The sequence below is a fragment of the Lepeophtheirus salmonis genome, chromosome 14 (assembly GCF_016086655.4).
Source record: "Lepeophtheirus salmonis chromosome 14, UVic_Lsal_1.4, whole genome shotgun sequence".
Lineage (NCBI taxonomy): Eukaryota > Metazoa > Arthropoda > Copepoda > Siphonostomatoida > Caligidae > Lepeophtheirus > Lepeophtheirus salmonis.
In genome coordinates this window covers 30,135,228-30,150,840 of record NC_052144.2, presented here as the reverse complement: position 1 = coordinate 30,150,840, position 15,613 = coordinate 30,135,228, and the positions used below count along the sequence as shown (strand labels likewise).

The 15,613-nt window shown below is 29.6% G+C and overlaps 1 protein-coding gene across 1 annotated transcript; it reads right to left on the bottom strand.

Moving 5' to 3' along the window:
* Window positions 1–7,509: 7,509 nt before the first annotated feature.
* LOC121128888 (trehalase) lies at window positions 7,510–15,209 on the bottom strand. The gene is given in 10 exon segments (XM_040724482.2): window positions 7,510–7,831; window positions 8,114–8,287; window positions 8,289–8,630; window positions 8,632–8,684; window positions 8,737–8,863; window positions 8,922–9,075; window positions 9,140–9,523; window positions 9,589–9,888; window positions 10,037–10,097; window positions 15,020–15,209. Coding segments are annotated over 10 exon segments (1,821 nt in total). The 5' UTR covers window positions 15,099–15,209; the 3' UTR covers window positions 7,510–7,684.
* Between the last annotated feature and the right edge of the window lie 404 nt (window positions 15,210–15,613).

Genomic DNA, 15,613 nt, shown 5'->3' with positions numbered 1-15,613 from the left:
ATAACTATAGATTGCTGAAGGACGCTGTCGTCGCAGCATTTCATTTCAGCTATTGTTGGGTCAGTAAATCAATCAAATTTATTATTATCAGGAAAGAAAACATGAAGTGATCATCCTTTTATATAGATATGACGTACGTTTGAGTTATGACGTATTATAATTTTGAATGAAGAGGTCGTGGAGGTTTATCATTTATGTTTACTATTATAATCTATTCACTTATTTAATTTTGTATTGCCTAGATATTATAAAAGAAGGCATTTATCTATCTGTGATTGAATTAAATAGTTCATAATTGTCCTGCTTTTGGTTTTTTTCCAAAATTAGGGTGATATTTTTCAAGGAACAAAGTGAAGTATCTTGATATGTATGGAGTAAGTCCACGTCGAATCGTTAAAGTCCTTGAATATCTCCTCAAGTCCTGAGATGTCATTCAAGCTTTGTTCAATTCCATTATTATAATATAGTGTTAACACTTTTCCTGAGTCCACAATATACTAGCTATGGAGTCCAAGTTCCTACCTTTGGCAATAATTGACCATTGTATATTAAAATTTTACTTCTATTATTAAAATCACAATTAATAAATCCTAAATCTATAATTGAAAACTCACCTTCTCTTTAGAGGGATATTCAAAAAGGAAAAATCGAAGAACAAAATAATTTATTCTTTCCCCACAGCATTTTTAGATTGTGAGGCGTGATTCATACCTCTTTAGTAGTTCCCAGCTTAGGGGGCATTTATAAACCACGTGGTTATTTTTTAACATAATTAAACCCACACTTATTTTTTCACCCCCTCCCAAGAACCACGTGCTCTCCCCCTAAAATATTAATTGTTCATATTTTTAATTCTAATATTTTTTTTTTCAAAAATGAATGTTATATTTATTTATGGCCTTTTTAAAAACTGTTTTATATTTCATCTAATGACGGTTTTTGAAAAAAAATTCAATTAAAATTTCCCCCCCCCCCATATTCTCTATGACGTTATTCATGCATCCCCTTCCCCTACGAGGATAGACGAAGGTTTTAGGCAGTATACCCCCTAGAGTGGCCACATGATTTCTATTTCCAAAAAAGAAGAATTTAATTTAAATTGACAATACTTTGAGTGGCATCAAAACATAAAGATAATGAATATATATATTTTTGTAAGTCTCTTCTGGATCATTTTAAAAATAATTCCCTAGAAGAGCTCCACAAAACCATAACTGGATAAGGTCCTTTTACCGCTACAGCTATCAGCTGTCGTCTGGCATGGAAGATGTGCTTATCGACATTTCATCTGATCAAACACTAAAAACAGATTTTGATTCAAAAACACTTGACAAATTCTGGATTTCTGTGATGAATAATTACCCACTGCTTGCTAAAGGAGCTTTAGATTTGCTTATAATGTATGGCTCATCTTGTTAATGTAAAAAGACCATTTCCGTATTAACTTATATCCAAAATAAATACAGATTGCGGCTCAACAATCAATTAAACCTAAAATAGACCTGCTTTTCTCAATGCACATTGCACATCCGTCTAATTTAAACCTTAATTCCTTTATAAGCACCTTTGCACATCCACAGCCTGTAATATTATCTCAGTCATCTATTAGCATAAAATTCACTTCAAAATTATTATTCACCTCTGAATAAAAGGTGTAGAGGTAGAAAATTATCTAGTCACATATTAAAAGGGTCGAAATCAAAAAAGTTTGGGAACCACTGATTCAGAGTTTTCAAAATTTTAAAATACTTTGTCTAAAAAAATGTCTCAAAAATGAATTGGTGTGGTCAAAAAAAAAAATATTTTTATACATAGGTAAGGTCAGGGTTAATAGAAATACAAGGTTAGACCATCATGCAATCGAGCTTGCTAGAATTTTCAATCTGATGTATTGTACCGACTTTCGGGCAAGAAAATAGAGTTTGACAAAACACGTTACCACTCATTTACTATGAGTCAATATTAAAAGTGTGGTGGAAGTCAAACATCAATCGTACACACGCTATGGTATAACCTAGTATTTATATTATCCTTGGGTATGGTGACTTTTTATAAATTCATGAAATGCTTGTTTTTTTTATATGGTATGACGATAACCATTAGGGGAGTGATAATTTTGTAAAAATAAATAATTTGAAGACAATAATCAAATTTATCTATGAGCGCAGAATCCAATACGGATCTCAGTTATCTGAATTCTGAAATATCTTGGATTATTGGGACTATTATAGTTCAGAGTAAGTTTTGACCCTCAAAACAATCACGAAATTAAAAATAGGATTAATAAAACGTATTTAAATGTGTTTTTATGATAATATAGTGTTTTTATTGATTCTGTATCTTCTTTTGAATTCGATATATTTCCATTTTTAGGCTGAAAAATGATGAAAAATGAGACTCTTCTTCAGGTCCCTATAACTTATTTAGAATACACAGAAATGAGGAATATCATAGCTTTTATTATAGAAAAATGTCAATGTTATAAAAAAGGAAGTATTGCTCGTAAAAAGAGGATTGAGGCAATCGAAGGAAGATTCTTATAATTTGATCATCCATCCATGTTCGAATTCAGGTTCCGAATTCCACAAGAGACGTCGGGAGGAGAATTCATCCCAGGAAAACTACCAGACCTCATAAGGGAGTAGACTAGACTCCTTCTTTGAGAATTAGATACCAGGATCAACACAATACAGCGATCCATTCACGATGAGTAGATAATTTTGATCTTTCAAAATGGAACAAAAATCCTAAGGAAGATAGTCGTTGTTCATTATTTTTCAATCTAAAAATAGAAATACATCGATTTCAGAACAAGATACATAATCAATAAAAACACTTGTACATAAGTTGTATTAATCCTACTTTTAAGTTAGAGATTGTTTTAATGTTTTAAAATATGACTCTGAACGGTAATAGCCCCGAATTACTATAATCCCAGATATTTCAGAATTCAGATGATTGAGATCAGTTTTGGATTCTGCACTCAAAGATAAATTTCCTTTTTCTAGTTTGAATTCATTTGTACCAAATGAGTGTTCCCCTGTGTTATCAAATTGATTTAAATATCAAAAAAATTTAAGCATAGTTTTCATCTAAAATGATTATTATTTCTTTAAAGAAAAAGGATCAACAGATTATTTCTGTTTTGTATATAGCCTGCACGTTTTCTCCCTGATTGTATACCATATGTTTTTAACTTTTTTAAAGCATTTTTTAATGAGAAAAATATATGCATGTTTTCAAAAAAAAAAATATATATATATAAGTACTTCTTCTTGCAAATGAAGAACAAAGAAATGCTAAAAGTAACATGTGTAACATACTATACCTAATTATTGATGACATAAAAAGATATGAGGTGATCAAAGGGCTTATAGAATTAACTTTAATTTTGTTGGGCGGTAATCCACCACAACTAATATAATTTACCCGTCTCGGAGCAAAGTACTAACCTATGCGGATAAAAATAATGGATATATTCCATAATTATGTTATGCACTTTTTACTCAGGAAAATGCTTTTTCTAAAAAGTTTAAAAAATATGTTACACATAAAAGACAAAATGAAATGCGCGATATATGCGGGACATTAGTTGGTTTTTTTTTTTGCTATATCTCGGAATCTGCACAATTTTTTCTAACGATCTTTGTGCAAACAGAGGTGTCCTTGAAAGGCTGTAGCCCCAGTCCCTCCACAAATGAAGAATTTAGAAAAAAAGGTCATTCCAAAAAAAAACCTTCCACCAAAAAAAAAAAAAAAATCCTACATGATACCTCCACTCAATTTACCGAATGTGACAAAGCATAATAATAATATATGGTGATCGCAGCAATTGAGGGATAAAATATTTCTTTACAAAGATATATTAGTTCTATATAAATGTATTTACCCTCTCTCTAAAAGATTTATGGCTCTTTAATAATAAGAAAATCCTTCTTCAAATGAGATGACAAGAGATGAAATATTTATGATATAATTTTCTACTCTTCAACACATTTTTATTTTAGTATATAAGAATATTTATGTAATCATTTCATTTCTATACCGCTATTATGATGACTATGAATAAATACAAGATAGGTCTCGACAATTGAAAAGGATTTTTCCTCCTGTGTTGATTTTGATCGAAGAGATTGTATCATCATATTATGTACATTATATATGTCATTTAAAAAAAAATTATATACATATATATATTATAGTATACTTAATGTTCACTGACAATAGAAGATATTTTTAAATACAATGAAACTGTTACACATGGAGTCGTCTCAAACGAATTGTGTACATACTTTATAAAAAGAAAAATCTTTCATATCGTATTAAGCTATTCAAGCATGTTATGCACATATAATGTACCTACTTGTAATTAGAGTTGTGTCAGTGCTTATTGATTCGGTCCAGTACAGTCTTGGGAGAGATCCTTTAGACGGTCGGTCCTTCGGACTGTCAGTACTAGGACTCATAAATAAAAAAAAAGTTGATTGACATCATCAAGGACCGAGCTTTATAAGTTGTAGAATTGAACTGGACCGGACCGAGACTAAACTGGATGGGACTGCATTCTTCAGTCCTAAATAAGGACTAATTGTAACTAGAATATATTTTTATGGTGTCAAGAAAAAAAGACAAGGCAAAAAGTGTAGAGGAAAAAATGGAAAGGGAAGAAAATGGAAAAATTGCAAAGGTTATTTTAAACTGTTATAATTTGGGGAAAAAGTAATGTCGTACTTCGTATTTTCTTAAATACTGTCCATATACTTCAGATGAAAGATTTTTTGTAAAAACAATAAATTGAGCTTACTAAATTTACAACAAAATTTAGTTTATAATTATTTAAAAAAATAGTATTTCTATGTTCAAAATAACGTCAATTGAAGTTGATTGAAATTTAGCTCATGACCCTGTTTTTACTTCTTTAGCATATTGTTTAGCTGATAAACATGAAAATATGCAATAACGTTTACATCACGTTAACATCAGGGAAGAAAATGAAAATTTTAATGAACCTTTTCATAGAAATTCGCCATTTTAATTCAATTTTAACACATAAAACCAGCAATAAAATCTAAGTAATCCTAGTCGAAGATCCTCCAAAAAAAAAATTATTTGGACGCATATTTATTATTAATTATTAATAACGGCGTCAAAAATGTTATTCTATGCTAGGCTTTCCAATTTTTTAGGGTGACCTGATGATTCGATTTTCGGGGGTATTTTGATGGAAAAGTTATATATGTAGAGTTTCAGTTTTCAATGGCTTTTTTTTACCTCTATAAAATGGCTGCGGAAAAAATTAGCTATCACAATATGGTACTACAACTACTTAGATTTTTTTTACAACATAGAGAAGAATACTAAAACAAGTAATTTTTCGTATTTCGGTGTCTGGAATATAAAAACAATTATTTATTTTGGACAATATCGATATATATAATATCAGCTGAAGGTTGAGTCTCCTTTTTTACTCCTATGGATTAACCAGCAATTGTATAAGTTAAAGCTTTAAACCATAGGTCGATAGCTCTGACTTAGGACTAATAAAAGTTCATCATTATAATTATAGTTAAAAACCATGTTTTATTAGGCCCAGCTCTGACTAACAGACATGTATGCAATTAGAAATAAATTTATAAAATACTAAAGAAGAAAAACTTTACAATTTAGAGACTGGAACAGAGATTAGTCACAAAGTAGATTATTCATCTAGATCTATTGGCTGACACTATGCTCGAACGGATGAAATAGCTATTCCCTTTGATATTTGTAATGATTTTGACTGCTTGAAAGATGATCATCCAACGGCCACGCTCAGAGAAAGAGATTCGACACTTCAAGTACGAATGAAGATTGAAGAAATACTTCAAATAATCAAGTCAATGTCAGATGGGAAGCTAACTTGGGACAAAATATTGTAGAAATTTCGCAAGTTTGAGCAACCAGAATCGAAGAAATAAATTTATTGTTTAGTTTATTACAATTTTAATTAAAGAAATTAATAATAATATTTACGTAAGGAATTCTTGATTTTCTTCATTCTAGAATTCAACTCATAGTACTTCTTGCCTATCAATACCTAAAAAATTATATAAAAGGTGTAAATATTGTATAATATCTAATTAATTAACACGCTTCTCATTTTCTAGCAATCAATTATAGATGTCGAAATGAAAAAATTCAGATAATGTCAGCCACTGACAAAAATCAAACAGAACATGTTAACAATTTTAACATAAGTGTGTGGGTTCAGAGTAAAGGAAGTCCAACAGGCCACATTTATTCAAAAATTGATTTTTTTGCAACAATTATATGGCTCTTCTTAATATTTGATAAGTACCCTATGGAAGTATAAATACCTTTTGTAAAAAAAAAAGAATTAACCGATGAGTTCACTTGTTGAATTAATTATACGAAAAAAATTATAGCATTTATTGCAACTGACCCCTTTATACTGAGCATTACAAAATATCAAATTTATTTTCAATAAGTAAAATATTTATGAATTATATCAACGAATAGCAGAAGCATCAATATTAGAGTAATAACCAACTATAAATAGCTATTATCAGCAAATGAAGCAAATCAGTTATGGCAAAACTGCAGGATTAGATATATATATTTTTTCTTTTTACTTTTTTTATTGGGGGGGAATTTTTTTTGAATTATTTTTGAAAAAAATCCCAGCAATTAAATTTTGTTAGAGAATAATTTCCAAAATTATTATTTTTTTAAACAATATTTAAAAAATTAAATTTTTTTGAAAAAGTAAACTTCAAATATTAAATATTTTGGAAAAAAATGCAAAAATCCACAGCAATTCGCAAAAAAAAAAAATCTTTTTTTTTTGAAAATAATTTCAAAATCATATTTTCAATGTAAAACTTTATGGAAAAAAAATCATAACTATTGCCAAGAAATTAAATTTTTTGGAAAAAAAATTCAAAAACAACAGCTGGTCACAAAAAATTTAATTTTTTTGAAAAGAAATTTCAAATATTACCTTTTCCGACAAAAAACTTCAAAAATCCATTTATATTCCCAAAAGTCAAATTTTTTGTGAAAAAAAATTCAGAAATCCATAGCTATTCTCAAAAAATTTAATATTTGGAAATAAAATTTGAAAAATTAAAATTCTAATATTAAGTTTTTGAAAAAAAATTGAAATTTTAAATTTTCTAGTAAAAAGCAAAAGTTCCTTTTTCGCGGGGTACCCTCCAGCCCTGCGGACACCCCTACAAAAACAATGAAAAACTGACTTATTATTACAAAAGTATTTCTTCTGAAAAAAATTACTTTTAACCCTCAAGATCAACTATTATTCGAAACATCCAAGAAAATTTGGCAAAAAATATTACTTTTTGTAACAATAATTTGCTATGTATTATAGAGTTGTAGTGTCAATTTCGTCACTGGAGGTTTTTTATGTACAAAAAAGAAGCCCTGTTGCAATTGTTCTGTGTTACAACTGCCCAAGGTCTCTCCCATTCGATAGTAATAATGTATTGCCAGTTACTTTAGCCATTAATTTATATTATGAATGTATCAAGTAAACATACAAAATTGGTTATACCAAGCAAACCCCCATAAATTAGTAATTACTACATGATTAAAATAAAAAAGATAATTTTGAAAGAAAAAATTAAATATATGAAGACTATGACTAAGTAACGAGCACGGCACAAATTTATAATTCTTTAGGAGCAACATTCTCTATTAGTTTCTCCCCAAAAATTTTGAAAAAGTCTAAAATTACACCATTTGTCCAACCAAATCCTATTTGTACCAAGTATTCTCCCCCATGTCCCGTGGATTTTGGATCAGTTGCATCATACTATTTTCAAGGAAAAGATTCGTTAACTATTATCAATGAATACATAAATACATATGACTACATACAGAGACGTGTCCGCTCGATTAATTTTTTTCGAAAAAATTTCAAAATTCAAATTTTTCACCCCCTGTATAATTTGGTCGAATTACCTCTTTTTGCCGTAAAAATATTTCTCCTAACAATTTTTTTTAGTACAAAGCGAAAATTCCTAGATTTAGGGGGGCTACAACCCCTCCAGCCTCCCCCCGCTATGGACACCCCTGATATAATATCTATACTAACCTTCTCATAAATATTCCCTGATGATGCTTCAAAGTTCAAGAAAGCACTATTAATACGCCTTTTAGCAATAGATAGAGCCTTATTGTAGGCAGATTCAGTACCTATCTTTAAAAGCCCCATTACAACTATATGCTCTAAAGGGCACCAGCAATTAGGGAAATCCCACTGTTGATTGGGAGGGAATTAGCGAGGATGGAAGGCCTCCTGGATGAATTTCTTCATTATCCATTTCTAAAATGTAATTCAATGCAGATTCAATTTTCGACTGATCGATAATTTTAGAGGTAATGTCTGATATTAGAAATAGTGGAGTTAGATTGCTTGGGTAAAAATAGTTTCTAGATTTCTTATTCATAAAATCATAGTCAAACCAGATCCCAGATGACGGATTCCATAAAATAGCATCAATAGCTTCTAGTATTTCCATAGAAAGTATCTGAAAATCATCGGCTGTACTTTCATCTAATAAAATGTCCCGATAAAAATTAGATAGAATTTGAGCATTATAGCACAAAAAAAGAATTAAGATCAACCGGAAGGATTTGATCAGCCTTTGTATCTTTTAGTTCTCCTAAAACATTAATTTGAAAAACTTATATAGACATAAGAAAGAAACAAAATACCTTCATTGGTCCCGTTTTCATTAATGTACCATCTTGTAGAAAAATCCCATCCCGTTTCCGCCGCTGTTCTTAATTGTCTAAAGAGATCCTTTTGTTTTTCTGGCAGTAGTTCGAGAGAAGAAACGAGCTAAATAAATAAAATAATATTTTAAACATCATTCTGTCATTTTCAATCGCACACATACATCAAAATCCTCAAAGTAAGACTCAGGCCTTGGCGTTGAATCCTCATCTATAAACCGGAAGAGCTTTCTCATTTCTCCTCGATCATCTTCAACCAGAACTAGGTGTTTGTTGACCCAGTACTCAAATTCATTTCGGAGAATTGAAATGTTTTCTCTTCGTCAAAATGAATTACAAGTTAAAGACGTTTTATAGGGATTAATTAAAAAGCCTTTCTTACTTTACAAAGTCATAGTCTTGTGTCTGATCCATATAATCTTTGACCATGAGTATAAGCAATGGGGGTTGAGAGCGCCCAATGTAGTAGGTCCTTCCTCCATTAGGTACATGTCCAAAAAGCTTTACCATGTATAAGAAATTCTCCAAAATCCCCTTCACTGTGGTGTTCATTCCACAAACTAGAAGGCCCTTGATAATCCAATAAGAATCCCAGTAATAAATTTCCTTGAATCTACCACCAGGAATTATAACAGGATTCGGTAAATATATGAGAGAATATAATTGTTGATTTAATAGAACATCTTCGTCAATTTTTCTACAAAGACTTTTCATCCGATTATTAATCTCGGATATAAAACCAGAATACTCAGGATAATTATTGAAGCTAATAAAATGATATATAGTATGAAATAACAGAAGATATAAATTAAAAATAAAGCTACAACTTACGATTTAATTATATCTTTGGGTTCGAAAGGGCTCCAGTCATCAGGTACATATTGTAATAGAGTGTCTTCCTCATTCACGAAGTTTTCTTCAACGAATAATTCAAGGTTCTCCTTTGAGTGATCCTCTAAGTCATTGAAAGCCTTTTTTACTTCTTCTAAAGGAAACCTCTGTTTCATATCAACAAAGGACTTTGAGTCCGGAAATAATTTTGCCATTTGTATGGCGTGGAGTAAGGGCTCATTTTTGAGTTGATAGTTTCTAGGAAATACTTCAAGATTTATTTTGGTAGTTAATCCAGATCTAAATATATTTAAAATTTAAACACTGTAGAATTTTTTCATGATCATACTTTTGCAACCAAATAAACATATTATAATTTTTAACTATTTTAGAATCATATTCATATTATAACTTTTAATATAATTTAATTTATAAATAACATTCTTACTGAATGGACGCCATACGTATCAACGAAGAAGTTTTGTTGGTATAGATGAAAAGAACAAAATCTACAAAAAAAAAATGATAAATGGTAAGTATTGAACATGGATTTTTCTCCATGGTTTCGAATATAAAAGTTATTTTTATAACGGCTAATTCAATTTGCTATATAAATTATATTTATGCTTATTTTTTTATCATTATTTGATGCTCTACTGTGTATAGCCAGCATAAAAAGATCCTGGAATTTTAAAGAGAAAAACGAGAAAACTTCATGTTTTCTTATCGGGCTATTTTTACATTATATAAAATTACTATGTTAATTTTCATGGATATAAAAATACACTTAAGGGCCAAATTAATTTTTGTTCCAGTAAAATAATAATATTGTAAAAAGTCTAAAGTTTTTGATAATTAACATATCTTTTGTACCTATAAACTTTATTAACTCAATTTAAACAGGTAAATCTGCAGTGGATCTTCTTTCTTCCCTTATTTTGTAATAAGACATTACTTTTTTACTAGTTATTTAGTTAAAAGTTATTAATTATTATTCATATTATGAGTTATTGATTAATTCAAAGGAGCTTATGTTGGGATATTATGGAATAGGATAACAAGTCTCTAATCAACCCCTAGCTAAATCTACTCCCAAGGAGAACCTCTTTTTTGCCCCTCTCAAGATAGATGGAGGGACTGTATTTGTATCGGGCTGAACCAAAGCACTGTCCTGAGATGAAACTTTACTTAAGACATATATGAAAACAGATGCCTATAGCTTGGTTGAATTGGAAGAGGTTAAAGACTAAGCATTTGTTGAGTAGTATCATTCGAGTTCCCTTCTAAATAAGAGAGAACTTGGCTTTTCTACGACACTTGACCAAGGAGTAAAGACGGTCCCTGCTATTCACTAGTCAACGTGAATAAAATATTATTTTTTTCAAATAATTGCAAACGTTATTTCATAAATATTACAATTCAAGCTAACGCTTTCGACCCAGTATAGGAGCCTCAGTTGTTTAGTATTGCTTATTAGGAAGAATGGTAATATTTCAGATTAAACCTGAATATTTTGATTTGTCTCACTATCTTCCACTACTTTTGTCAAGGTTCTCAATCGCAATTAAACTAAGGAAATAATAATGACCGAAATTGTTATCATTCATGAACATTTTGGTGGATCATTCGTCTGTTCTTGGTTTTCCAACAAAACGTATGTACCTACATCGATCGATCTATCACATTAAATAAGAAAATAACTATGTCCAACACATGCCATGCCCCTACCTATTGACTTTAGGAGTGCTAAATACATTGGATGTAGGTATTTTGTTTCGAGGAGGGGATAATTAAAAATTGATATAATTGAATTAATCTATATGAATAGATCAATAGTTTTCCATCATGTCTTGTATTATTACATGGCTCCTTCAGTTATTCTAACTATAATTTACGAAATCATTTTACAGATACTCTAATGTGACAAAAAATGTAAAATTGAACATGTTGAGAAGAAGAAATGTATTATAAAATGTAAATTGTAAGTTAAAATAAAAACCTATGTTTAATCACTTCTAGTATAATTGTAATGTCGTTATGAAGGTCGTAGTCTTTCCATTCATTGACTATTTATTAACTATCCTCTCTTGATTTGCTAGTTATCTGGGATTCAAGAATTATTCATGAAAGTTGAGATTAAAAACTGGAAAGTTAAATGATGTTTCTTATATTTTTTTGTTTGATCATCTGGATATTAACTAAATTCAATCAAATCGATTGTCATTCAAGTTTCCCTAGCTATAAACTAATGGGGTTTAATACAATCTGGAGGAGCACAGGCTTCAATCACGCAACTTGTTGTGGTGAAAAACATCTTTTTTGATGATAAATTGATAAAATTTCCACTTGGTGAATTCATATGGGTTTTGTATAATTATAAGACTATCATATTTATCGTAGTTGTAATTTTATATCAACATCACGTGGTATTTTAAGCATCTCTTCCATCTTGGAATAATATTTAAAATCCTAAAAAAATTGAGCAAAAATGATGGATCTACTTAATGTATACATTACAACTCAAAATCAAAGAAGATATATGTTAAATGATTTTCTACAGTAAACTTGAGAAAAAACTGTTAAACTTGTCATTTACATTGATGAAATTACCCTTCAAAAATAAATTGTCAACGTTAGATAGTGTTTGTACAAGGTTATGTAGGAAGGTTCATTCAAATAATATGAAATATTATATCTTCCATTAATTTTTGAATAATAATGTAATTAATTCATAACGATGATTATGTATTTATCTGTTAGTTACCCGAACAAAAAAGGATAGAAAACTTCATACTGACTGTATTGATTGCTCATATCCCCAATTCATGAGTTTAGAAGGATCATAATAATGTAATTTTCAGAAATTACATTTGATTGAGCCGGGAGTTAGTGAAGTCAAATTTATTTATGCACGGAGTTGACTGGATTTGGAATTAGAATAAGATTTATTCAAATAATATGAAATATTCTCCTATTACCGTTGCATTAATAATGTAAATAATTCATTGGGAAGAACAAGATTCTTATATTTGGTGCCCAAATGGAACCAATTGGAAACATCAAACTGTAATTTTTAGTAACTAGGTAAATTTAATTCCCATAAAGTAATAATTATGGCTGATGAGTGAGTCGGGAATCAGTAGAGTCTCATATATTTAATCATGGAGTCGGTTAGTAATACAGAAAATATATATTTATTTGTGATTTGGAATCACAAATTTTAAAATAGCTGCAGATTTGAAACCAGGATCTCTAAATATTATAAATCCAACCTCAAGAAACTATTGGAATCATACTCTAGAAATTAGATTAAAATTATCTGTCCCTAAAATAATAACTAACGCAATTCCTAAGACCAATAAGGAACCGTTGATGCATCATGGAAGAATATCCCAGAAGAAAAGGTCCTTGATAGCTTCACTACTACTTTAAGAGGTTCAGACCAGTTGCTCAAGTAAAAGGCGACCATATTGAATAAATTTTAATATTGTTTTTAATTAATATTCATAATTAAATGTTAATAAAGGCAATATTTTGAAATGTCGACAGTAAAGGATATAATATATAATTATTTACATGTTTTATTAATATAGCGGAACATTCTATTATCAATTTCTATTTTGATGTTATGAATTAATAATTTAAATACATGGGTCTACTTATGAGTCATGGTCTACTCTCAATTTAAATTTGATTGATATATTTCTCCTTTTTTTTCTATCCCAACTTCTAGCACAAAAAATCAAGAATGACTAAATGCTTAATAATTTATTAGACAGGTCAATAAGATTAAACTTTTTTTTTCATCAGAAATTTCATAGCATTTATCTAAACGCATTTTTTGCGCTGATTTCCAATCTGTTTTTTTGTAGCACGCAGAGTTTTCGAAATACAGTGGTTTGAAATTTTATCAATTTTTTCAGACTGTTGTATGACATAGATCAAACTTGATTCAAATAGTCTAATTTTGGGAACACAAAAAAACAATATACATATAGATTAATATTAGAATCGTTATAAATGTTTATGTCTTTGTATATTTCCCCAGGATTGTCACGATACAGTGGTGAATTGTCCGCCATCATGATTTTATTCCAAAATCTTTTTTATCGATTCACTCAGATGTCTAAGACTTGCATGTAAACAGATCATTCATGTCATGGTAGTAACAGAGGACAGTCAAGTGAAAAGAATGAAGTTAAATCAAAATTCCGCTTTCAGTAATAGCTAACGTGACGATTGTGTTCAAGTAAATTGTTCTCTTTTAGTCTTGAAGCATCAAGAAGTTTTGATTCTTCTTGAGACAGGCACAATTCTTTAACAAAATCATTCAACTGTTCTTGGCTCAAGAGTTTAGCCTCTAAAGTTGTACCTTCATAAGTGTTACACCTTCAGGACTTTCCATGTCATCTACGATATAATCTAGCCGGTCATCTGGAAAGGGGGGGGGGTCGAAAGGGACAGTGAATCATCATGTTTTAATGGTGTACGTAATAACTCTATGTTTGGGATATTAGGTGCTTGCTCTTTGCAGAAAATCCCATAAAGTTCACTCTACTGAAAAACAGTTTTCATAATGATTTTTAACTCCCTCCATATCATAGGTATAGCAAATTGCATTGAAGATTTCTTCTTGTTAAGCTAATCCCGTAATCTATTTGAACAACCTGAATATATATGATGTGGCGCCCATGGTTTACCTTGGTTGCCTAAATAGCAAACAAAGCATAGTTTTTATATTTTCTTTATATTGGATGTAATACTTCGTCACTGGGTTTTAGTTGTGAGCTGGACGCATACGTAACAGAACTTGTCGGGATGACTTTTACAATGTCTAGACATGTTGACTGACCTGAGCACGATGATACAAATTTTGAGACTCTTAGTTCCATTTTTTATTTTTAAAAAATCATTTTAAAGTAAGGAAGCTTTATCAAATTTATTGACTTACCACAAATAAATAAGCAAACTTATAAAAACAAAATTAGCTTCATCTTAAAAATTATATGTGCTAGAAGAAATATAAAAACAGATTTGGTATCAGTGTCAAAAATGCTATAAGATAAACTCAAAAAAATTTCTGATGAAAATTATATGTTGACCTTTGTTATTAGTATTCAAATACAACCCTAAATAGTGGGGCTCTCAATTAATTAATTGAAAATATAACTAATAGAATTTAAAGAACAGTATATTATTAAAAAAGTTAATTTTACAGAATAAGTTCCCATAAAAATTTCCAAGACATTTTTGTACTGTTTCTGCACATATAAAAATGAAATAAAAAAATACACTCATTATATAGTCAACAAAACCTTTCACAAAAATAAAAGTTCCGTAGAATACTTTTTATATAAATATTCTACAATTTACATAATTATACAACATATTAATTCCACAATTTATTTTGAATGTATCTTTATATAATTACCTCGATCCATTTTTCTTCTCTTAAATAGATCGAATCCCTTGAAGATATTTTTAAAAAGAAGGAGCGGTAAATGAGACATGGTTGATGTACAATTTTGGAGATCGAACTAGTGATGTCATTTGGGATCATAGATTCATAAAATATACTATTGAGTCCTAATACTATCTGGAGGAGTACACGCTCTAATCACGCAACCTGTTGAGGTGAAAAACATCATTTTTGATAATAAATTCCACTTGGTGAACTCATATTAAACTTGTACAATTATAAGGCAATAAAATTTGCCATTGTTGTATTTTTATACTAACATCACGTGATATTTTAACCAACTCTTCTATTTTGGGATGATATTTGAAATACTAAAAAAATATTTTTGAGCAAAAAATGATGGATTTACGTAATATAAACAACTCAAAATCAAAGTAAATTTGTGTTAAAGGGTTTTCTAACGTAACTATTCAAAATATCTTGTAACTAATTATTTAAAGTGATGAATTTGTCCTTCAAATATATAGTATCAACCTTAGTTTGTGTTTGTACAAGATCATTATGTAGTAAGTTTCATTCAAATAATTAATTAATATGAATTATTGT